General features: G+C 53.0%; 1 protein-coding gene across 2 annotated transcripts in view; it reads left to right on the top strand.

Moving 5' to 3' along the window:
* The window catches only part of PLXNA1 (plexin A1), a 125071-nt gene that overhangs the window by 98155 nt on the left and 2490 nt on the right, over nucleotides 1-24426 (top strand). For both annotated transcript variants that reach the window (XM_026052545.1, XM_026052546.1), the window contains exons 22-31: nucleotides 3715-3971; nucleotides 8266-8332; nucleotides 12384-12530; nucleotides 13475-13634; nucleotides 14227-14330; nucleotides 14796-14892; nucleotides 15614-15804; nucleotides 16681-16850; nucleotides 19100-19312; nucleotides 23148-23298. In XM_026052545.1, coding sequence (XP_025908330.1) covers nucleotides 3715-3971; nucleotides 8266-8332; nucleotides 12384-12530; nucleotides 13475-13634; nucleotides 14227-14330; nucleotides 14796-14892; nucleotides 15614-15804; nucleotides 16681-16850; nucleotides 19100-19312; nucleotides 23148-23298 — 1557 coding nt within the window. The remainder of the gene's footprint in view (nucleotides 1-3714; nucleotides 3972-8265; nucleotides 8333-12383; nucleotides 12531-13474; nucleotides 13635-14226; nucleotides 14331-14795; nucleotides 14893-15613; nucleotides 15805-16680; nucleotides 16851-19099; nucleotides 19313-23147; nucleotides 23299-24426) is intronic.

The following is a 24426-nucleotide window of genomic DNA, read 5'->3' as shown; positions in this document are numbered from 1 at the left end:
CGCTCGTTTCCAGCAGGCTTGTCTGACATTGTCTGCTTCCCTGGTTCCATTTCCCCTGTGCAAAACCCACCCCTGCTCCCCAAACCAGCTCCCCCTCCTCGCCTGGCTTCCCCACTTCTGTTTAATTTAATGCATGCAATTGCACAGCAATTGGCTTCTTGCTTGCCAGGCTGCTCGGGCCCCTTGATTGGAGATGCGAGGAGGGGTGACCTCAGCTTCCCCTCGCTGCTGACCTGGTGCAGTAATTAATGTCCACGTGGGCTTCACAGTGTATCTAGAAGAAGTAATCGGCCCTGGTGCAAGATGCATGGTTACAAATTGCAGTGCAACGAGCTCCTAGCAATTGCAGGTGCACGTGCTGATGTTGCAGGCAACACGGCCGCGGCGGGGGATGCAGCCTGTGCTGCTGCTCTGCTCCCTAATCCCAGCCGTGCAGGCTGTGGGAACCCTGTTTCTGTGGATTTCCTTTCGCAGCCCAGGCTTGCAAGCTTCTCGGAGCTACTGCTCCGTTTCATGGCCAGGGACTGCTGCTCTAGGTGTGACATAGCCCTCCGTGCTTTCCCTACAAGGTCCCTTACAGGTCTTGTCCATGCAAAAGCCTGTTTCCAGCTTCAGCTGTGCTCTTTCTCGTGTATTTTTTTATTTTGCCCAAAGGGCAGAGAGGTGTCGGCCGCTATCGCAGCAGTGGCCCCTGGAAGTGAAGCTGCTGGTGCTCTGTGGGGAGGACACCCCTTGAACCTGCCTGTCTGGGTCGGGCTTCGCTCTGCCTCCCCTCTGGGTGTCTGCACTGTGTGTTTCGGGGGCTCCCGCAGCCCTGGAAGACCGAGGAAGAGCAGGAAACCCTTCCTGACCGGGGATGTGGCCGATGCTGCAACCCCTTCGCAAGGGAACAAGATGATACCAAGCGAGAGCCCCGAGGAGGAAATTGTGGTGGAGTGACTTTGCGTTGGCCGAGGGAGTGCAGGGGGCTGGGCAGGGCGCTGTGGATTTATCCCACTTCCAGCTCCCCAAATTCAGAACATCCCACTAGGGAGGGGAATACAGGCTCAACCTTGCCTGGGAAACTAAGAGTTAAAGCTGCAAAGGAGCAAAAGGAAAAAAACAACCCCAAAAGAGATTAAATAAAGCAACTACAGTTGTGTAAGCTTGGTATAATTCAATCAGGTTTGCTTTTATTTGTCTCTTTACTCGGAGTGTAACATTAGCTATTGCAAGTGACGGGAGGGAAGCGGCGCTTGCTCGGGCAGACGCTAATCCGCAGCCAAGTATTAGAGCGTCATTACCAGCTCCCTTTCTCTTTAGGCTCGTGAGGGGGAGGTTCCTTGCTTTGTGCGAGTTTAAGCCTGATTAAATATTTAATTCGGTATCGTTCCCTTATTTCTGCTAATGATGGGCAAGTTGAACGCGGGGCCCGGGCAGGCAGGGAGCTGAGCTGCGGCGCGGCCGGGCTCCAGCTCGCTCCGCCGGCCCATGATGGATATTTCACCGCCGCCTCCCGGCCCCGCTGCCGAGGCCCCGGTGAGAGCTGCTCTCTGTGGGACAGGGCTGGTTTCCCGGCTCATCGAGCCCTGGCTGTTCCGCCCGCCGGGACGGCGGCTCTCCTCGGATCCAGCCGTCTGATCCCGGTGTCTCCGGAGGGCAGCGCAGCTCCAGGTGGGAACTGCCATGCTCTTCCATCCCCTGGGCACCTCTGGGTGCTGAAGGGAGGAAGCCCTGCATGGCCGTGGCCACCCCAGGGCAGGCCTGGGAGAGCCCAGGGATTGGGATGCAGGCTCTGGAGCTCTCCAATCCCGACCTGACCAGCCTTTTCTGGCACATCTGACTATGTCTCCAGTGCAGCAGTGGTGCTGGAGCCAGGTCAGGTATTGCCACCAACAAAGGTGCACCAGGAGCATCTTTAGAACCGAAGGAGCCACCAGGGTCCTTGTTGATGCCCGTGGTGCCGGGGCACCGGTGCTCTCAATGCTGGGGCTCTGCTCCTGCACTGCACTTACCGGCCCTTGCAGTGCAAAGTGTGGCCATGGGGACACACTTGGTCGACGTGGGGCTGGCAGGCTCGGAGTTTGTTGCCCAGAGGTTTGAGATGGGGCAGGGGAAGTGTTGGTGCTGCTGCACTGCAGCTGCCAGAGTCAGCAGGGTCGATGCCTCCAGATCCCCGTGCAGTGAGGAGCAAGAGAGACTCCTGGAGAAGGTGACCTAGAGTGCTGGTGGCTCTGGGAGAGTAGATGGAGAGACCCCAAGGACAGAGGGTTGTCACTGACGCATCTCCCTTTAGGAACATCTCAGGATGGGAGAGGTCTATTCCTCACATACTTTGTTTGTCCATGATGGTGCCAGGGAAGTTCACTGTGAGCCTTGGGCCCATGCAGTGGGAGTGCAGGAATGACAAGAACTGGATGAGAAGGGAGATTTTTAAAAAATTTGACTTAATTTTTTCATCCTCTGGGAAACAGCAGCTGTTTGGAAGGGGGAAATCACAACAGCGCGGAATTTCTCTGAACTAAAGAAAGATGATCCAAAGTTTTGATTGAAGTGAAATGATTTGATGTGTCAAAACCCTGTTCTTCATTTTGAGTTGATGTTTTGAAATGAAAAGTGTTGTTTTGTCTCCAAATATCGACACAAAATGAAATTTTTCACTTATTCTCCCAATCAGGAAGACAAGGGGAAAAAAATCATTAAAATTGACATTTTACCACAGCGAGTCTTTTATTCAGAGGAAACCATCTTTTCTAATGGGAAAATGTTGTGTGTAAAGAAAAAAAGGAAAAAAAAAAAGTTCATTTCTGATGAGAACTTTGGTCACTGCTGACCAGAGCTGGGCTAATGAAGGCAGTGCAGAGATGAAAGGAGCCCAACGCAGTCGCTGCCGGGCAGTTCAGAAGCAGGTACATCCTGAAATACAACCTTGGCCGCCTCAGAAGTGAGGGGAATATTTCAGTCCATGCCTAGAGTGCTGGAGACCCGGGTTTCTGCTACTGCTTCTTTCCCTGTGTGAAGTTCAGTTCATATCCCCGAGCCAGGCAGTTGTGCTTAGGAGCACAACAGAGCTTAGGATTTTAGCTTTACTCACTCAATGGGTGGTGGGAAGGGGTATATCCGAAGGGCACCTTGTGCAGGATTTGGGATGAGGTTTGGCCCTGCTGTTAGTTGGAATAAAAATTAGCAATTTTTGTGCGTGTTCACCAAAGAGCAAGTTTAATAACACAGAGAGAGTAAATACAGCTGCTTTTTTTACACTTTTCCATTCCCCCAAAGAAACAGGGCATTTGGAGACTTTGTGGCACGGGAAATTTAAAGCTGCCTATAGAAGATGCCTCTGAAGGCAACACAGACTGCGGTGCTGGCTGTGGCGAGGCAGCGGGGAGGTCGCCTGGGCAGGGAGGCAGGTCGGTGCCTTGCCAGCCCTTGCCAGCGCCCGGCTTTCCATGAGGCAGCCGCTAAGTGACCGAGATGGGAAGGCCAAGACCGTCCCCTGCAGCCATTGATGGATCCTGTGGGAATATCGGCTGTGGGAATATCTGCTGTTGGCTCATAGTTGTGGCTTCCCTGTGGTGTCTTTTGCGACATCCTGGCAGTGTGGATGCAGAAGGGTGTTACGAAGTTCACCACATATTCGTGGGAGGAGAGCGAGACCAGGTCTCACAAGGCGTAGCCACCACCACCTCCTCATCACCCCAGTGCTTATCCCTTGCATTTGCTCTTTCCATGCAGGTACAGGCAAATGTGGAGAAGTCCTTGACCCTCTTTGGGCAGCTCCTGAACAAGAAACACTTCCTGCTGACCTTCATCCGCACCCTGGAAGCGCAGCGGAGCTTCTCCATGCGGGACCGCGGCAACGTGGCCTCCCTCATCATGACGGCGCTGCAGGGCGAGATGGAGTACGCCACCGGGGTGCTGAAGCAGCTCCTCTCCGACCTCATCGAGAAGAACCTGGAGAGCAAGAACCACCCCAAGCTGCTCCTGCGGAGGTGAGTGACCATTGGGGAGGGGACACTGGGGGCCAGAGGCATTGAGTTATGGTGCAGTCAGTCTCTCCGCTGGGATCATTAGGGTCTCTTGTGGTTCCAGCTCTGCCAGCTGCCCACACAGGGGTTGGGGTCCTTCAGGGATGCAGTCAATGATGCTCGTGTTGGCTGTGGCAGCACTTACTTTATGAAACCCATGGTAAAACGTTCCCCTGCCTCCTTGCAAGGTGCTGCCCAGTGAGGCGCCTTGTGGGGACCAGGACCGCCCTGTCCGGCCACGCGGATGCCCAGCTGCAGCCCGGGCAAGATTCTCACTCCAGTTTGGCCCCTACAGGTCCAAACAGGTCCACGTGGGCTGGAGGGCGGCAGTGACAGCTCCGTGGTGGCTGGCAGCGTGTGCTGGAGCGGGGAGGCTGCAGTGGGGCAGTCCCTGCAGCAGCGCTGCCGCCGGCGCTGCCCTACGCGGGAGTCGCGGGGCAGCCCTCGCTTTCCCCCTCGCCCCGAATGTCTCCCTGCCATCGGGGCCCTCGGGGGGTCCCTCTGCGAGCTGGCGGCGGGCAGGGGTGCCCTTTTCCCCACGGCCTCCCTCACGAGGCCCGCGGGGGGCTCCTGCGCAGGCTCAGCGGGTCCGCGGCGCTGGCGGGGCGCGCGCGAGCGGGAGGCAGCGCGCCAGGCTCCGCCGCGCACCCTCCCGGCCCATCAATATTTAACCAGAGCTCTGCGCTCCCCTTCATCTCGCGCTGATGAATATTGAAAGATACACCGAGTGCTGAACAAAAAAACAATTAATAAGCTCTGCCAGTGCCGCTGCTGCCCACCGTGCCGTGCTGCCCGCGCTGCCCCGCTCTGGCGCCTGCGGGGATGTGCAGTGACGCCTGCAACGCCCTCCCTGCGCAGGCTGGGGCTGAGGCCGTGGCGTTTGCACCAAGCCAAAGGCTTGAGGGAAGCCGGGCGTCCTTCAGACACCAGCCCGTGCTGGTGGCAGGGCCAGGCTGCGTTTTGGAGAGGCGGGGTGGAAGAGACGGGGCTCAGTTACAAGAGGAATGGGGCCTGGAGGTGCCGTCGCGGCTCCCCAGGCACATCCTGAGGCTCTTCTGACTATCCCGCTCCCGTTTACTGAAGACAGCAGGCTCTGCTGAAATATTAAAGCTGTATTTTCGGCTCTTGGGGCTCAGAGCATCGTGAGGCTGCTGCCATCGGAGCAAGACTCTGGAATGAAGCGAATCAATAAAATATAAATAAAAGGCAGTGAGCGAGGCCGGCGGTGTGTGTCTGAGCTGGGGAGCAGCACCAGGACGGACCCAGCGAGAGCCCAGCCAGCCAAGGACCATTGCTCGAGGGCCCGTCACAACACGTGGAGCAGCAGAAGGGGTCGCACAGGCAGCAGGTCCCCCAACCAGGACCTCCCTTGTGCCTCCACTTGTCACCTTTCAGGACGAGATTCTGCTCTTCCTGTGGCCGTGTCACCAAGCCAGTGGCATTCCGGGCTGTTCTTCCTCCACCCTTTTGATTAGCCCTGCTGTTGGGTGCGAGAATGTACTTAGTGCCCAGAGTGAGGGGATTAACATTGATCTAACTGGGGAGAGCTGTTATTTATTTATTTCGTTATTGGATAATCCCCTCGTTGCTGTGGCATCTGGCCCTAATGCAGATGAAGACGAATATCCGCTGGAGCCTGGGCTGGGGCACGGGCTCCCGGATGAGCCGAGGAAGCTGCTGCAAGATGAACCTCATTTGGGAGCAGCGAGGATGTCTGTGGAATAGCTTCAGTCCTCCCTTTCCCTGGGATTTCTCCCCACGTCCTTTTCCTTTGCCCTTTTTTATTCCCCCAATGGATTAATCTTTCCTGAGAGGGTGCAGGAAGGCTTCCCTTCAGAGCCTCAGGTATTACCATCCTCTAATGGTTTAAGGAGGGCTCTGCTGTTCCAGGGAGGGCAAAAAGGGCTAAGCCCATTAGTGCAGGGGAAAGGCTTGGAAGGGTCCATACGACCACAAGTCAGGTTGAATAACTCTGGGAAAGTGGATTTCCTCCCCAAACCATCTGCTGCCAGGAGTCGTTCTGCCCTGCCTCCCTCCCTGTCTCACAGGCTGGCTCTGAGATTTGGTTTCTCCCTGGTTTTTGTTTCTTGAATCGACTCTTTTCTCTCCGTTCCCCTGGTGTAAGGGGAGTGCGGTTGTGCTCTCGAGGTCGTTAGCATTGCTTGTGCTTTTGTGAGCATCTGCATTTGAAAGTGCCTGATCTGATGATTAATGGATGGATAAGCTGAACAAGCATAACTGGAGAATTTCCGGGGGGGGCTGCCTGGCGTTTTTAAAGTCACTTTCACTCCTTTAAAAACAAAAATAATGGACTTGTTAAGGTGAATGTTAATCCTGTGACAGCAGGAAGAGCCTGCGGTGCAGACACATTAAGTAGCCCTCCTAGGCCCACGTGTTACACTCGGCTCTGGTGCCACGTTCAGCTCCCTGCAGACCTGGTGGTTCCCTCTCCTGCTGCAGCCCCAGCACCTCGCAGACCCCATGCCCTGTTGGGACCTGCTGCAAGCACCGCTGTGCCCGCCTGGCCCTCCTCTTCCTCCTTTGGATACGGGCTCTTTGCTGGGGTGGTGGAAGCAGCAAGCTGAGTGGTGCTGTGTCCAGCAGAAGAGATACAGGCAGGTCCCCTGCCCAAGCGCTTTGCAGGACAGTGCAGCTTGGCCTTGGAACTTTACCTCTGGCAAACAAGAGGCCAATATGTACATCTTCTAAAGGCAGTTCTGGTTGCTTCCTTCAACTGCATCTCCAGGAGCATCTCAGAGGCACCGCTCTGTTTTTCAGGCTTTTTTTTGGAGCAGAGGTGGCTGCAACGTCATTCACTGCAAGCTCCTACATCACCCCCAGTAGACACAGAAGACCAGGGATTTCCACCATACAGGCAGGGAACAGACTCTAAGGATTAAACGCCAAGCCTGTTACTGGGTCTTTGAGCAGTGCTCTAAAGGTGCCTGGAAAACATCTTGAGCTTCCAACCCTTGATTATTATTCCCTTCTCCTTTTAATCCCCTTGTTTTCAGCTGTATTAGCCCTGGGGATAAATTTGACCTAAAACATTGGGATCAAAATCATCTCGTCTAAATCTAGTGTTCCATTTTAGCCAAGACCACGTGGGCTGCAGACGCATGAGTCCCTCAGCTCTCAAAAGACTCTCAGAGGTCCCCGATACCAACATTTGAGCAATGACTGCCAACACCAGCTCTCCATGGACTGCTGCCCTCTCTAGTTTGTAGTGTTTTGCTTCTTTGTCCAAGAGCCACCAGATCCAGGTCCAAGGACAGGGAAGCAGAGTGGACTCCGGTGACAGGTACTCAGTTTGGTCTCCCCAAACTTCCCCATCACTGAGTACCAGTGACCAGGTGTTCTCTTCTCTGGTGTTTTGTTATTTTTGAACAGACCTTGCCCAGAGAGCTGGAACAGTTTGGGATGGGGACGGTTTTCTTTATCCCTCCAGTGTTTGTGCTGTTTGTCTTTCCTGTTCCTCTGCTGGGTCCTGGGCTTAGAGGCTGTAGGGACCAAGGACTACTTTGGATGTTGCTGGGAAGTCGCATGTGACGCAGTAGTGGTTAGTGGCGATGCTGGCCCGTTTCAGGACAACTGCAGCATTGAGTGAGGTAGTCAGAGCAGCACCTTCCAGGTGGGAGATGGCTTTCTAGGTGGATCAGGCACTCAGCAATCTAGGAGGAGGTGCTCCTGTCGTGGGAACGAACACTGGGGTCTGACCTTGCATGGCAATCTCAGCTGTTCCTTTGGGTCCTGCTCTTCCTTACTGCAAGTAAGGTTTGGTGATTCTCACTTAGCTTGGGTTTCTTACGCAGTCCTTCCATTTTCAAGGGGACTTGAGAAAAGAAACAAACTTCGTGTAAGTAGAAGCTACCAGGGGAAGGTAGAAAGCCGGGTGTCTGATGGGCATCCGCAGTATCGTTCTCCACTTTTTCCAGCTCTCCAAATATGCTGTAGGCCAGTTTGCTTTGCCTTCCTGGAGGGCTGATGTGGCTCGGCTTTGCGTTGCAGCCGGGGCAGGCTTTGCACTGCCCAGCTCTTTATGGTTTACCAAGCACTATCTTTAGATCTTTCTCATAGTAACTCCTAGAGCTTTTGCTGCCTCCTCATGCCCGTTTGCTTTCAGCTTCCTGCCTTTCCAGGTCTGACCTTTTAAAGCCTAAGAAACCTTAGCCAAGGTCCAAGGCTGAGGTTGCTGTGGGAAACATCAGAGACCTTCAATATACTCTCCTGACGGCTTTGTTCTCTGCCTCCTCTACAGAACGGAGTCAGTGGCAGAGAAGATGTTGACGAATTGGTTTACGTTTCTGCTGTACAAGTTTTTGAAGGTGAGTTTGGAAGGGGTTGCTAACCCAGGGTGGGAGGGAAGGTGGGTTCCTTTCTCGCTGTTTTGGGGCAGTGTGTTATGCAGAACCTGCAGGAATCATGTTTCTCCTGAGTTCTGCTATTCCTTTGTGGAGTACAGATGACTTCCAGGCCTTGGTTTCCATCCTTTATTTCTGAAATGTGATTAGTGATTGCAGCTCACCTTCTGGGGATGTAGCTGAAATGGAGAAACGAAGTCTCTTCCTGCCTGCTTAACACACAGTGTTTTGAAACTGAGGCAGGGTGATATCTTCTCCCAAGTGTTTGTCCTTCTCCTGTTTATTCCCCTCCCAAGGCTCTGCAGGTTATGTTGCTCTAGCTGAAGCCTACGTGCCCCCAGCTCAATCCTTGCGGCGCTTTGGGATCGAATGGGCTGCATGGACAATCTTTGTGGACTTGCTGCTGGTTTGTCAATCAGCTGAGACATTTCTTGGGATCTTGCCTGGCATCAGCTCAGCGAAGCTGGGTGGCACGCGGCAGTTTTTGTGGGATTTCATCCCTCATTAAGATAAAGAGGGTTTGAACCATTTCCAGCCAAGAGATGAGAGCGAGCAGGAGTCTGTGCAGAACTCAAGTGATCGTCAACGAGAGGTGATTTATAATATCACTTACACGCGCTTGGCTCTTTGCCTCTGTCGAGGGATAGCCTGTATCTATAAAAATCTAGCTATAGCATACAGTGGAGATTGCTTTCCAGGGGTGGAGGAGAGAAAAGCTGTGCCATTCAAAGAGAGATTTCAAACTCACTACTTCTTCTTCATGCCACAGCTTTGCCCAGTGGGGAATCCCTCTCCCCTTTGCTTTGGGTGTCCTCTAAAGTTCAGAGGGGCCTTTGTGGACCTTGCTGGTTTTGTGTGCATGATCTGACTGCTTTCTCTGGCTGGTGTGAGGTCTCTTGATAGATTACAAAGACTTAATCTCATTTTGAAGCTGCTTTGGACCAGTTAATTTATCACCTACATGGGTTATTGCACAGTCTTGTCTTCTGCCAGAGTGCACCAGGCACCTAGCTCCCGTTGGGGTAGGTCTAAATAAGGAGTTACAGGGAGAGAGGGACATGGGGATGCAAACAGGGCACCCTCTCTTTGTGAAGTACTTGACTTAGCCAAGGCTTGGGCAGGAAGAATTGCCCCAGCATCTGTGGTTAGGGCAAGAATCTGCTTGAGGTACGTAATTATGGGAGGAATATGCTCAGAGCGCCGAGATGAGGCTGCTGGCAGGAGATTCACGGTGCTGGGGATCGCTGTCCTAAAGAAGTGGTTGAAAGTTCATTGCTGCGGCCCCTCGAGTTAGCCAGGAGGAGGCTGGAGGATGCACTCACGGCTCCCTCTCGGCTTGGCCTCACCAGAGGAGACCCACGGGGCCTCCTCCATGTGTCTGATCACAGGTGGCAGCGGGAGCAGGAGAAACCCGTGCGCTGCCTGGAGCAGGTACCGCAGCCGGCAGGGAAACACTCGCACCAAAGTGTGGTAACTGTGCGTGTAAACGAGGCCGAGCGGGCCCAGGCGTCCGGCAGAGCCCCCCCGGGGGCTCCAGGGCCTGTTTCTCCCTTCCCGGCGCCTCAGACCAAGGCAGGGCAGCACTTGCAGTCTGCAAGGCTTTCACGGGGCGCTCTGGTAGCATTTATCAGGCTCTTAATGAGACGCCCCAGGGAAAGGGAGAGGGATAAATGGAGACAAGCGCTGAAAAATGCCCAATATTAGGCGCCTGATGAGCTACATCTAAAAGAGGGTTTGAGTGTGAGCAGCTCCGCCTGCCTAGGCCCGCGCCGCGTGTGGCGGCACAAGGGGTCCGGGCCAGGGCCTCCCCTGCAGCCCTGAGGGGCCCCCGTGGCCTCCCTGCTCCGTTATTGCCCCCGGAGCTGAACACAGTCTGCACGGGGCTGGCAAGGAGCGTGGACACGGACAGGGTTAGCTCCTGATCTGCTAGCGGGGTGGCCCGTCTCAAGGCCGTAGGTGTTTTCTCTTGGACCTCACCCTGTGGGAGATAATCCTGGTGCTGCCACTTGGGCCAGGTCAAAAAGCAGGTGCTGGTTTGCTAGTTTCTCCGATCGTTTTTCAGTTTGATGGTCTCTGGTTGTGTCAGGGGTGTGCCCCACACTGTTGTCATCTGGTAGCAGCATTCCTGGTCGTGAGACATGGACACAACAGTAGACGTCTCCTGTCTGCATTTGATGACAAGGGGGATGTGACCCCAGCTAGGCCAACGCTCAGGATGTTTTTGAAGGGATTTGGCTCTGGTATCGGGTCCTCTCACAGCCGGCTGGATACAACAGGCCCATGCAAAGCCAGGACCAAGGCTACCCAGGAGAGGGGAATTTCTGGGCTGAGGAGGGAGCAGAGGATCAAGTTGTGACCGGGAAGGCTGCTCCAGTCTCATGCTTCATCTGAGCTGTTTTTTCCCTACTGAAAGTTTCACAAGGAGCTTTTATAAACGATCAAAGGAAGGGCCTCCTGGTCTTTGTGTCGCAGACAGCTCTGCAGACCAGGAGACCCTTCCTTTCCACGTGGGTGGAACACAAAGACCAAGAGACCCTTCCTTTCCAACGTGGCTTGGCTTGTGGTCAGCCTGGTGCTCCCACATCACAAGAGAGCCATCCATAAGCAGTGCAGCACCCACCTTGGGTCTCTTCCCCCCTCTCTCACTTTTCCAAGCTGACTTAATGAAGCCAAGTTCGCAAATGAAACATAATTTCCAAGACAGGCGTGTTGTCGGAAGGTCTGGGGATGATGTATGCCTGTTCCTGCTCGTTAGCAGCTGTCTCTTTAATTACCGCAGATGCTAACGAGATGCTAACAGCATATGGTGACAGGGAGAGCAGCCGCACTTTGCACCAAAGTACAATTTATTTGTGAGGCGGCCGGGAGGGAGGGACGAGGGCTGGTGGGGTAAAATCTGTTGGGATTTATCCCAGTCCGCTCTGCTCCCATCCTACCTTTTATTTCCCCTCAGGAGCAGCACCTGTGTATGGAAGGGTTGCGTCTCCCAGTGGGATGCTGCTCAGGGGAGAGGTTTGAACCCCGGGTGATATCGAGGTGTCCCCTGCCAGCCCCCCTGCATCGTCTGCAGCCACCCTGCCTGTGGTCACAGCCTGGTTGGTGTCTCCAACCTTGGCATGTCCTTGGCCGTTCCTGAGATGCTGCAGCTCCACATTCAGGCTTCATTCCTGGGAGAGCACCCGTTCCACTTGCTCCCTCCCATATTCCCAACTTGGAGATTGATGCCAGTGTGGCTATGGCTGATGGGCTAGAGCTGGCTGTGCCTGCAAGGGTTTGGCAGTGGGAAGCATTTAGGTGGCAAGTGGCTTAACTGCAGGGACTGGTCCGGAGGCCAAGGACAGGGCTGACAGTGAGTTGATCTCTTGCTTTTCCTTCCTGTTAGATCTGGCTGGTTGTGTCCAGCTTTTATGTGAAGAAATCTCTTTTGACCTTCTGCTCACATAAGGCAGAATTTGGCAGAAGCCAAAGCTGTATCCCTGATTCCCGGGGGAGAGCCTCCGGGCCGTCTTGCGGAAACATTAATTTTCCAGTCCTCAAGTGTTTTTCTTGGCTTTGCCAGGCCCATAGCTCAGAGGATGGTTTGTATCCCAGGCACAGCAAGTCCCCAAACCGAACATGCCTGACGCAGCTCTGCAAGGTCCTATCTCTCTGCTCATCTCAGAGCAGCTCTGCTGGTCACTGGCCCTGAGTTTGACCTTTTTGTTTTATTTTTTCTTGTGGAATGAGTGGAATTCGTCAGTGAGTGCCTGGAAGCTGCTGCGATACTGGGTCTATGGTCTATAAGCAAAGGAGCAGTCTTCACTTGGTTTGGAAGGAGTGGATGGCTTGATCCAAGGGGAGAAGTGAATGTGTGTCCCCCTCTTCCTTTCAATCTGGTCAAGGTTTGGGGGTTGTTTACAAAGCCACCTTGGTCCTGAAGGACACGGCAGGCTCTTGGCACCGAGGTTCTCCTTGAAAGGCAAGGCTGGTGCCAGCACCTTCTCACCGCTCTGCCTTCCCCACCTCCATCCCACAGGAATGTGCAGGGGAGCCGCTCTTCATGCTCTACTGCGCCATCAAGCAGCAGATGGAGAAGGGACCCATCGATGCCATCACAGGAGAGGCTCGCTACTCCCTCAGCGAAGACAAGCTCATCCGGCAGCAGATTGACTACAAAATGCTGGTGAGTGCGAGTGGGAACCTCACCAACACTGGTTCTTGCTCAGAGCCCTTGGTCCACCCGTTTAACAAGGTCTTTGAGGCACCCGAGATATTTTGCAAAAAGCAGTTTCTCGTTCCTCTCCAGGGCTGCCTCCAGTCTTGTGTGTCTGCTGTCTTGGTGCCTGCTCAGCTAGGGCAGAAAAGGGGGCTCTTGCACAGCAAGGTTTGCTCTTGCTGTGGAGCTGGGAAGGCTGAACTCAAACTGTGTCCCCCCTGCACCTCCTCTGGAAACACTGTGCCACTGAGAGACATGCCCATGTTTGGAGTAGCCTACCGCTCCTGATGGGTGAGGCTCTGGAGTTGGGGCCTTGAGGTGGCTGTGGAGGAAGAATGAATACTCCTCATCCTCCTGTATCAACTGTTTCCTCTGTCCTGCTGTGTTAAGCCAAAGCCTTTTCCCTGAGTTGAGTTGGAAGCAAGGGTCATATTGTTAGGGAACCTGTCACCAAGTTTTCTTCTCCAAAGCTGAGATTATCTGACAGCCTTCCTGCAGTATCTGGCACTTTGCCCCTTTGAAGACTATCCTGTGGAGGGATTGAGACTGCTGATTATCTCCACCTCTGCTGTCCAAGACGGGGAGATGGGTCCTCATCCCATGGCTCCTGTTGCTGCCCCTGCAGGGTAGAGCATCTGTCTGTGCATGGACTTTGTTCAGACTGAACAGGTTTTGGTGATTGGAATGTGCTTTGCTGCTGCCCTGGGTGCCTGCATTGGCAGCATGCTGCCTTTCTGGGACTGGTTGGAGATTTGGGGATTGAAGAGAGAAAAGGGGAGCAGGTACGTGCCATGTGCCTGCACCTCTGCAGTGTCCAGGGGTCCTTGGATCTGCCTTTGCAGCCAGTGTGTTGGCTCAGCCTCACTCACCCTGTGCTCACGCGAGTCTTTCTGCTCTCCTGTGCTGTGCAGACCCTGAACTGTGTGAACCCGGAGAATGAAAATGCCCCCGAGATTCCTGTCAAGGTCCTGAACTGTGACACCATCACGCAGGTGAAGGAGAAGCTGCTAGATGCTGTGTACAAGGGGGTACCCTATTCCCAGCGACCCAAAGCCGGAGACATGGACCTGGGTAAGAGAGAGGCAAAGCCCTCCCTATGGGGAATGGCAAAAAGACCCCCAAGTACCAAAAAGCACTAAAGACAAGGCAGGCAAATGCGAGTTTCCTACAAGATGTGCTTGGTTGGACTGCTGTGTTTATGCTTGCCCAGTCCTGGCTGGGATTGCAGTGCTCGTGGCTTTGATTGTGCATGGAGATAATCTCCAGTGTCAGGACTTCTGGGATGAGAAAATGAGTACTGTAAGTAAAGAGGATGGAGAAAGGAGCCACCTCGGCTCTGGCTGTGGTCTGGGATGCAAGTGTGAGCTTGCTGAGGAGGCCAGAAGCACCTGAGGACTCTTAATAGTCCCATTCCTGAAGGTGGGGCAGGAGGACGGGGAAGAGGGGAGCAAAGAAACCTCAGCTGCCAGGCTCAAATTGAAGCCATCTTCCCTTGTGTGCCTGGAGATGACTTTTGCCCAACACCATGCTAATAGTCAGCAGTGCTGGGGTGCAAAAAGTGGCAGCAGGGCTCTATTGTTTGTGGTGAGGCCTTGCTCCCCTTGCCTTAGCATTGTGCTCCAAGCCCTTTGCTAACCATGAGCCTTCTCCTTCGTGGGGACAGAGTGGCGACAGGGCAGGATGGCCCGGATCATACTGCAGGACGAAGATGTCACCACAAAGATTGACAACGACTGGAAGAGGCTGAACACCCTAGCCCACTACCAGGTAAGGCTGTCCGTGGCACAGAGCATGAGCAGTCACCTCTCACTGAGAACCTGCGCCTCTGCTCTCCCTCCTCAGCTTGACCTGAGCTTGGACCTGGCTTTCCTGACCATCCTGCTTGTGTAGGTACATGGTCAGGAGGTCTGCAGTCACTTTCCTTGCATGGTCCCCAGGTTTATGGTCCTTCTGTTCAAGAAGGCACTATATGGGGCATCCTCGGGACTCACTGAAGCTGTGTCGTGCTCTGACATTTTCATGTCCAGGTTTCCTATTCTAACCCCTGTCCCTGAGCTGTTGCAGAGGGCTCTTGCTTTGTTGGAGATGGAGGGCCCTGGGATGCAGTGCAGTGTTGCTGCAGCCCTCCTGACCCCCCAAACTGCTTGTTTCTCCCTGGGGGAAAGACTAGTCCTCTCCCAGCAATGTGCATCTCCTGGAGTCACAGTCTGCCCGTGCCATCTCTGCCTCCAGGTGACGGATGGCTCCTCAGTAGCCCTGGTGCCCAAGCAGAACTCGGCGTACAACATCTCCAACTCCTCCACCTTCACCAAGTCCCTCAGCAGATATGGTGAGTGTGCATGGGGATCTAGGCCATGGAAGGCAGCACTAGGCTGGGTTTCCAAGCCAGGGAAGATGCCTCTAATTGTAGCTCGCTGGAACAAGTACCTCCAAACCCCTAAACCCTCCTGCACCATGCAGTGTTTTACTTCTGACACCTAAGAGGGAGCAGGTACCCTGAGAATCATCTCTCTTTGCAAAGTGTTGGACCCAGTGGAGATGGTCACATGTCAGATGGCTGCTACTGAAGGGATTTCCTCTCTTTTATTGCCCTGAAATCTAATTAAAATAGGCATAGAAGTGCTTTACACTTAAATGAGCACATTTGAGGGCTCCAGAGAGCTTGCTCTCCATGTGTTTCCTGTGCTGGCCTGGAATATTGTGGTTAGCTCAGGCTATTGCAGGAGGCCAGACTGTGACCCAGGCATCCCTGGGCTGGGAACAGGGCAGATCTCTGCAGAATCCCTTTTCACACAGTATCAGACGACTCCGGCGTCTGTGCATCAGGCAGGACTGAATTTTGCCTGGCTGCCTGTGAGAACAGTCCCCAACAGAGCTCCCTATCCGCAGTGATGCCCAATACAGCCGAGCTTGGGGACTGAATCCCATGGCTCATGTTTCCTAGCCATGACACGCACTGAAGTCAGTGGAAGGGAAGGGGAATGGAGGGGCTGGAGGTGGAGCGGAGGTCAGTAGGTAAGGGAGTTTGCTGCTGTGCTCGGTGCTTGCAGAGAGCATGCTGCGGACAGCCAGCAGCCCCGACAGCCTGCGCTCACGCACGCCCATGATCACGCCTGACCTGGAGAGCGGCACCAAGCTCTGGCACCTGGTGAAGAACCACGACCACATGGACCAGCGGGAGGGCGACCGGGGCAGCAAGATGGTCTCCGAAATCTACCTGACCCGCCTGTTGGCCACAAAGGTATAGCAGAGAGACCCAGAACTGCGCCTGGGCTTTGGAAGTTTTGGTGGGAAGGGTTGGCGGTTTAGGTTATCCAGGCATGATCACAATATTTCTTTTATTAGACCTCTGCTTCAATATAGAATGAGCTGCTCTCTTGGTCTCAGCCTTCCTGAGCTGGAGCGATGTCTTTATGTATCAAAACCCCCGGTGGTATTTCTTGAGTGGAATTTCCTATTTGCTTTTTACACTTTTTGGCACTTTAACTTTTCTCTATATTCTCGAGCAGCTGCTGGACTGCAAAGCAGAGTTGCTCGGGGCAGGTGCCTTGTGCTCTGTGTTTGGGATTAAAGCTGCAAAATCAGTGATGTAGGAACAGTGATTACCTAGGGCATTTGGCATCACAGCGGGTTCCACGTCTCTCAGCACTGATAAAATCTTCTCTAACGCCGAGCGGGTGCTGTTTGCCTGAGATCACCCTGGAGAGGAGCGGAGGGCTGTGTTGAATTGCAGGGGTTGGTGTCAGTCAGCCCCTCCGTGACTTGGCTCCCATTCCGATGGGACTTGAGGGTTTGTTCAGTTATGGTTATGCTCAGGCTTTGGGTACCTGATGGAACCCAAATCTTGATCCAGACCTTGATCTAGCGTAAAACCACTTGGTTTTGGTGTATATGGGGGCTTTTTTGGATGCCTTTAGGGTGCCACATCATGCAATGAAAGAGAAATCTCATCACCGAAGTGTCTGTATTCCACTAAAGACCACTGAGAACCAATGTGGTTGCCCTGGCTGTACTGTGTGCCTGTTCAGGCGATGGGAATAGCAGTGAGGTCAGTTTAAAGACCAGCCCCACTACTCATCTCCTTGCTGAGTGACCCTTCTCTCTTGCTCCTCCCCAGGGCACCCTGCAGAAGTTCGTGGATGACCTGTTTGAGACCATCTTCAGCACGGCGCACCGTGGGAGCGCACTGCCCCTCGCCATCAAATACATGTTTGACTTCCTGGATGAACAAGCTGATAAGCATCAGATCAATGACTACGATGTCAGGCACACCTGGAAGAGTAACTGGTAATGGAGAGGGGCAGCAGGATGGGCAGCTAAATATGTCACAGCTAACGATGCTTCCTGTCCTTCTCAAGAGAACACAAATGTACCTCTCATAGTTTGTGGCAGTGAGTTGGGATGCCCATGTGTCTGTATTTTCGGCGTGGGTTCCATGCCTTCGTGTAGGAAACATCCTAGGAGTGTCACCCTCCCTTGGCTGCTACAGCCCCCTGTCCAAGGCACCACGTTCCCCTGACGGCTGCTGTCTGCTGAGGGCTGCAGCAGTTCTCTTTCCTCACCTTGAGACAGCGAGGCTGGGCTCTTTGGTCCTCTAGGCTCCTTTAGAGATGCCAACCTCCATCCTCGTCTCAGCTGTCCTGAAGGTGTTTGCTGTGATCTCTCCAGTCACTCAGCCAAGCACGCTGTAACAAAGTTAGCACAAAGCCATGTGTGCATCCTCCAAAACGTAGCCTGTGGACCTCACCCATCAGCTCTGCTAATCGCCCTCTGAAAAGCGGGGAGGAGCTGGTTAGGAGGCCTCAAAAAGTGCTGTGATGGGGCCAGGGCTCGAGCGCGTGTTGACTCCTCCTGCACCACCCACCCTCAGCATTCTTCCTTTCTGCTGCCTCACTGATTTCATCTCTTTGATCTTGCCGTTCCTGGAGACGGGGATGTACATTCCCGTGTCTGGCATTTGTTAAATGGCAGCCAAATTGCTTTTGTATAGTTCAGTAACTGTTGGCAATTAGCAGGGCAGGGAAAAAAAAACATTTTTAAATGGAGATGTGAGAGTGCAGAAGTGCTTGGAACTGATTTATACCTCTGCTTCCAATATTAAAAGAAGGAGCGAAAGGCAAGGGAGGGAAAAAAAAAGCCCCATTCCGCAGGGGCTGGGCATGCAGGCTCCTGCATACTAATGCCTGTGCTTATCTCTGGGTGCTAATTCGATGTGTGGAGCTAATTTCTCCAGGCCATTCCCTTCACAAATGAAATATGTACATGCACCCAGTACCCTCATTAGGAAAGTCCTGGGGAACGAAGTGTGTTTTGTCTAAGATAAAAGCATTCACTGAGTGTTGCTGCTGAGGGATGACAGATCTGAGAGCACTTTAATGGGGGGAGGCCCAGAAATGCTTCTGGGAGAGGAGAGGGCCTTGAGAGAGGGGCAAGGAGCAATGAAGAGTGGCATGAGTAGAAGTTAGGGGGAAACATGCTGGCCAGGAGACCCAATGCCTCTACAACTGAAAGATTTATCATCCAATATCTGACATTGCCGAAATTCTCCTCCTCTATCAAGCGTGCTAATGAATCCCTTGCAGAGCCCCATTAATCCCCTCCCCCAGCATGGGAAACGTGTGAAATGCCACAGGGCATTTGAGACGGAATTACTCGTGTGAGAAAGGGAGGTTTGACTGAGAGCCGCAGCAAGGGTTGTTTAATACGAGAGGATCCTTGGAGAAGCCACAGGTCTTCGCTGTCCTCCTTGGCCTCAGGCAGCGCTGAGGAATTTCTCTCTGCAGCCTGTTGAGTGCTGCCTTCCATGTGTAGCAGGGGCCATGTGTGGGTGGACAAGGGCTGTGGTATCACCACGGGACTGGCTGCATGGCAGAGCTCAGAGGGTGCTGAGAAATGGGGCCGAGTCCAGTTGGAGACCTGTGGCCAGGGGTCAGTACTGGACCCAGTGCTGTTCAACTTGTCCGTCAATGGCTTGGACAAGGGCACAGAGTCACCCTGAGCAAGTTTGCAGATGATATCAAGCTGGGTGGAGTGGCTGACGCTCCGGAGGGCTGTGCTGCCATACCTGAGGGGAGAGTGTAGGGAAGAAGGGGTCAATCTCTTCTCAGTGGTGGTCAGTGACAGGACAAGGGGCAATGGGTACAAGTTGTAAACCTAGACAGTTCCATCTGCATGTGAGGAGGAACTTCTTGACTGTGAGGGTGCCCAAGCCCTAGCACAGGCTGCCCAGGGAGGCTGGGGAGGCTCCTTCTCTGGAGGTCTTCAAAACCCGCCTGGTGCCACCCTGTGCCACATGCTCTAGGTGTCCCTGCTGGAGCAGGGGGATTAGACTAGATGATCTCTAAGGGTCCCTTCCAACCTCAACCATTCTGTGATTCTGGGACACAGATGAACACAGATTGTATCTGTGGGGACCTGGGAAAAGGAACCTGCTAAATTCTGGGTCCTCAGGAGCAACTCCTCTGCAATTTGAGGTGTGTGTGTGCCAGCCGTAGCGTCTGGATAATGTACTGATGCCTGTTTCTTTCTTCCCTCAGTCTACCTCTACGTTTTTGGGTGAATGTGATAAAGAATCCCCAGTTTGTGTTCGACATTCACAAGAACAGTATTACTGATGCCTGCCTATCCGTGGTGGCTCAGACATTCATGGACTCCTGCTCAACTTCTGAGCACAAGCTAGGAAAGGACTCTCCCTCCAACAAACTACTGTATGCCAAGGACATTCCCAACTACAAGAGCTGGGTAGAAAGGTGAGTAGACTTGACAATAGCTCCTTGCTTTACCCACAGCATTTATAGTGTACATAACTGGTCCTCTGATGACTTGTTGGGAAGTCTTGTTGGGAAGTCTTGTTGGGAAGGCTCTCAGAAAGGGACCATACTAACACTGGTGGAAGGTGATCCTCTTGGGGAGATGATGCCTTCTTGTAATTGACTTCTGGAAAGAGTTTGCAATGACTGTTTGACAAGGCCATTTATGACTCGCTTAAGGAGTACTAAAAACAACTTCCATCCTTAGGTAGCCCGATGTTTTCTGTTGTAAAAACTTATTGTGGTCTGTGCTAGGGAATTGCTAACGTCTTCCTTGATTGCTTTTAAAGAGAAGTTAGTGATAAGCCTTGGACTGGAGAAGTGCCTGTTTTTATACCATGGCAATACTTGCAGTTTTTGCTGAGGTGATTGAAAATTACCGTTTCCCATCTCTCGTCCATCTGTACATCTCGTCTGGGATCCTGATGAGAGCACATGTTCAGAGACAGCGCCTGGGCTGCTGTCAGTGTGCAGAGGAGAAAAGAAAGAAGCAGGTCCCCCAAATTCTTCCCACACCCTCATTCACCATTAGCTGATGAAACTCATCCCTTTGTCCCACTGAATTAATGCAGAGCTAAAGGTTCAGGATTTGAATGCTACTGATTGCAAATTGATACTCTGAGGCATGATGCTGTGTTTAGCTTTATCCTTTTGGGAAAGAAACCTAGGAAATGTCCTACAGAGCCCTTCAAACAGACCTACTGTTAAAATGTTACTGAGCTGTGAAGTGGGACTCTGTGAACATGAGATCTGAGGTTGCTGATACCCTTGTGCTGATGAGATGTGCTCTAGGTCACACACACTATTTTAGTAATGATCCTCAGCAAACCAAATTTAAGATGCCTAAACAATAAAAAGCCCCATATTCTTTGGTTTGGACTTTGTAGCCTAAATCATATTCTTTGGATGTTTGCTTGTACACATGTTTTGTTGTTGTTGTTGTTGTTGCTGCACTATTGGCACACCTGGTACTTGGCAGGCAGGTACAAAGACAAGATTTGTCCCTAGAGGGTGGTACAATTTGGATTAAAGGAAAAATGTCTCTGAAATACGATGGGTAAGATGAGAGATGAGCTGCATCATCAAGTGAGAAGTTCTTGGGAGACGGTTGGGAGGAGTTCTGGAGTGTGGTCCCTTAGGAGCATCGCAGACTCACTGCCTTTAAGCGTAAGGTGTATTTCTCTGACCTTGCCAGCCCTATGACAAAAATACTCAGCTCTGTGTGTGCCCAGAGAGAAAAGTATAAATCTATTCCAGAGCAATGCATTGGTCTAGACTTGCTCTATCCCTGGGGACAAGATGGGAGATCTCACTGGTGACAGATGTTACTGCCATCGCTTACCACAGAGTGAGAAGGTGCTCGGATGTGCTGCTGCTGAGAGGGCGGTGGGATTGTGGAGGTAGCAGAGCAGGAGGGTAGAGCCGTGTTGGGCAGGGTGTGACTTCCCATTCTGGCTAAGTGACTGCATTTCCCACTTCTCATCTGCTCGGGGGTTTTACTGAGTAATTGGTATTTCTGTCTTTAGCATATTTATAATTGCAAAGCTTTGCAGAGGCAGGATTGGAGTGATGCGAGGGTGGCTGAGTGGGACTGCTCGTTGCAATGAAAGGTCTGTCTGCCACCTTGCATCAGGCACCAGCTGAAGAAAGGGCGTCCTGCCAGCCAGTCGGAGGCATAAATAGCATGTTAAAGGGCTTAGAAGGTGGGAGAACCTGGGGAAATCCAAAGGGAATGCTGCCAGGATCACTGCGCATGTGGACTGGTAGGTGTCTACTGGAACAGTTAGTGCTGGCTGTCGTCTCGGTTCATGCAAGGCATACGTATGTCTATTGAAAAATGGTTGTTTCCTGTCATCCTTGGTGTCGTGATAAAATCTGCAACATACAAATCCTTCTTTTTATCTGGAAATCTTGGTATGGCAACCAACAAAGCTTTCTTCTTAGCAGGAATATGGAATCACCATATGATGAGTCCGTATCTACTTTTAAGTCCACCCCTTGAGAAACCTTCACCTGCAGTGGCCTGTGAAAAAGTAAAAGGTTGGCCAGGAGGATCTTAATGAGATTTCTTTGCTAATCAAAGCTGACTGGAACTAAGAAATCCTGCTCTTTTTGTCCCCAGTATGCCTCTGGACAGATGGAAGTAGTGCTGACTTTATGAGAAATCTCCATGTTTGTTATCTTGAGCAGCCTAGTGAATTGCTTGATGCCTGGTTCAGTTAGAGATCCTCAGCTTGGACCATGACTCTCTTTTGTTCTGAAAGCCTCTGAAAGTATCTGGGATATCTTTCTCATCATCTTGGTATAGCTGAGCTTCTTTGTTTAAAAAAAAAAAAGAAAAAAATCCCACAACTGCTTGAGTATTTTATCACTAGTTGAATTCAGCACTGTGAGAAGTAGTGAATCTCATATTCATGTCCTCAAATTGTCTGGTTGCCATCTGCTCGTATTCAAGTGCTTTAACCATGTTCCACCTCACCTGATTAGCTGATGATGCTAATGATGCTAATTGCTGTGCCAGAAAGTTTACTGAGTTGTTTGAGGAGTCTTGAGGAGTAAAGCAAACCTGGGAGAGACTTGTACTCCATGTTCCCAGCTGGTGGGAATGGGGAAGGCTGGTTTGCTGTGAAGAGGGTTCCTCCTTCAATAGAGGGCTGAGGATCCAAGCCTGGTTCCTGAAGGACCTCGGTCTGTGGCATTGCTTGTGTACTGTCCCCATGCAGTGTGTGCTGCCCACGCAGAGCACAGGGCTCATCACCACTGCCCTGGGGTATCTGCTTGGTGCCTTGCTCCTGATGTGGTGGGATATTGAGGCTTCCCCCCTACTCCCTGCAATTTTGATTGAACAGTATGTTCTGTTTTACCACTATGATTCTGGATCCAGTGTAAGCTGTGTGTGGATCTCCCTGTATTTGCTGATGATATGAGTGAGGTGGCTAAGGGATGGGAACACTCATCTTAAGGCGTCCTAGGAAATTTAAAGTAGTACCTTGCTTGTAGGAACCCTCAGAGAACAAGAGAGGCAAGAGAGCACCTGGCCAAAGTAATTTAGCCCAGGCATGCCCTAAGACATCTGAACTGGTGGAGTCAAATTCCGTTGCCTGTGGTGCATGGTGTCACAGAAATTTCCTCAAACCTTGGTTTTCACTAAAAAATAAAGCTATTAGTAGCTTTTCAGTGCATTAACTCTTCCAAGCCCATCAGGCTCCAAGAATAGGCTCTGTTTGAGTGCCTGTTACTGAGGAAGATGTAGCTATACGGAGCTCAGTTTAAATGCAAGCCTTTGATGTGAAGTTGTCTTGTGTTCATGCACTGAATATTTCACTGAATATGAAATGTCAGCGGTGGCTTTAGTGACATACTAAACTCAGGAGAACAACAATAAATCCTCCCTAATGCTGCAGACGTGAACGGGAGGAGGTTTGGTGACAGCGTACGGGGGCACAAAGGAGGGAGACGTGGTTTGGGAGAAGGTGGGAGATTCCTTTGGAGCGTCGGCAGTCAGACTCCGTGCCCGGGGCTGGGGCTTGGCCCTGGCCCTGCCACTTGATGCTCCATCTGCAGCGTGTTGCTGACAACACTGACCCCTCCGTGAAGCACTCAGGAACCCGTTGATGCGGGACGGGATTGAGCAGGAGGAGCAATTGCTGCCCGTGGCGGCGCGGAGACGCGATGCCCGCCGCGCTGCGTTTCCGCAGGGTGTTCTCAGCGAGGGCTCTCCCCGCCTGCCTGTCCCTCGTTCAGACACGCCGCTCTGTTTCTCCTCTCCCTTTAGATATTACGCAGATATCGCTAAAATGCCGGCAATCAGCGACCAGGACATGAGCGCCTACCTGGCGGAGCAGTCGCGGTTGCACCTCAGCCAGTTCAACAGCATGAGCGCGCTGCACGAGATCTACTCCTACATCACCAAGTACAAGGATGAGGTGAGCTGGGGAGGTGGCCATGGAGGGGTCAAATCTGCTCTGCAAGCCTCATCTGTTGTCCTTGGTTTCCACGTTACTCATCTTTTTCCTACAGAAATAGACGCTGTGGAAGGCGGGCGGGGAGCTGGTCCGGGTGGGACGAGGGCTGGCGCGGGCGGTTAGGGAGCCCCTCGTGCCGTTGCCTTCGTGCGTGGGGTGGAGGAGCATCCCTGGATGGCCCTGTCCTACCTGCCTTAACTGGCGCTCGGTGTCGCGCCTGCCTCGCAGCGGTCCCTGGGGCTGGGGGGAGACGCTGCACGTGGGATGGAGTCAGCGGCAGCGGGGACTGCGGCTGGGCGAGGAGGATTTGGGGATGGGCTCCCACGCCGTGGCTGCCGCCTGCCGACCCTCAGCTCTCCATGCTCTGGCCGGCACGGGCTGCCCGGCCAGCTCCTCTGCAGCCTGACGTGCAGCTCCCCCTGCCCGGGCCCTTCCTGAGCGCCTGCAGGCGGAGAGGTCGGGATTCACTCCCATATTCCTGCAGTAAGGAATGAGGGAAACACCTCGTCCTCTTTTCCTGTGTAAGCAGCTCAGCGGGGCTCCAGGGTGCAGCATTAGCTCCGTGCTGACGCTCCCCACCCAGCCTCGGCTCTGTGCTGCCATTGAGCTTGCCGGTACCCGCGGCTCGGCGAGGGAGGCGGCACCTGGCTCCGCTCCGGGGCTGCCAGCGGATGCGGCGGCCACTTTCCTTGCAAACATTTGTTAGGAATGCTTGAACCCCGCTCTGTTGTGATTTACACAAATTAACTTGGTAAAGCTCCACTCCAGTCCACACCCTGCATCTTTTTATTAAAGCACTAAAATCTATAACTATGCTAAAATACGGGTCTACACATGCAACACGATAACAGAGATTTTGTTTCCCCAATAAAGCCGACTGCCAGCTGCATTGCAATGGTAGCTTGCTGAGATGGCCATGCCAGAGCATCCCCTGCTCGCAGAGAGAGGGTCTCATGGGCGCTGCGGGCGAGGGCTGCGCTGCGCAGGGGAGGCTTCGGACCCGCAGCGATGCCGTGAGGTGCCCTGGGGATCCTCCTGCCCGGAGGCTGGAGTTTGGGAATTCGCCTGGCAGGTCACAGCAGTAACGCG

This window comes from Nothoprocta perdicaria, unplaced genomic scaffold (genome assembly GCF_003342845.1).
Source record: "Nothoprocta perdicaria isolate Ctin4 unplaced genomic scaffold, notPer1 scaffold_9, whole genome shotgun sequence".
NCBI lineage: Eukaryota > Metazoa > Chordata > Aves > Tinamiformes > Tinamidae > Nothoprocta > Nothoprocta perdicaria.
The sequence above is the reverse complement of the archived record's forward strand: the minus strand, read 5'-3'. Positions and strand labels throughout refer to the sequence as shown.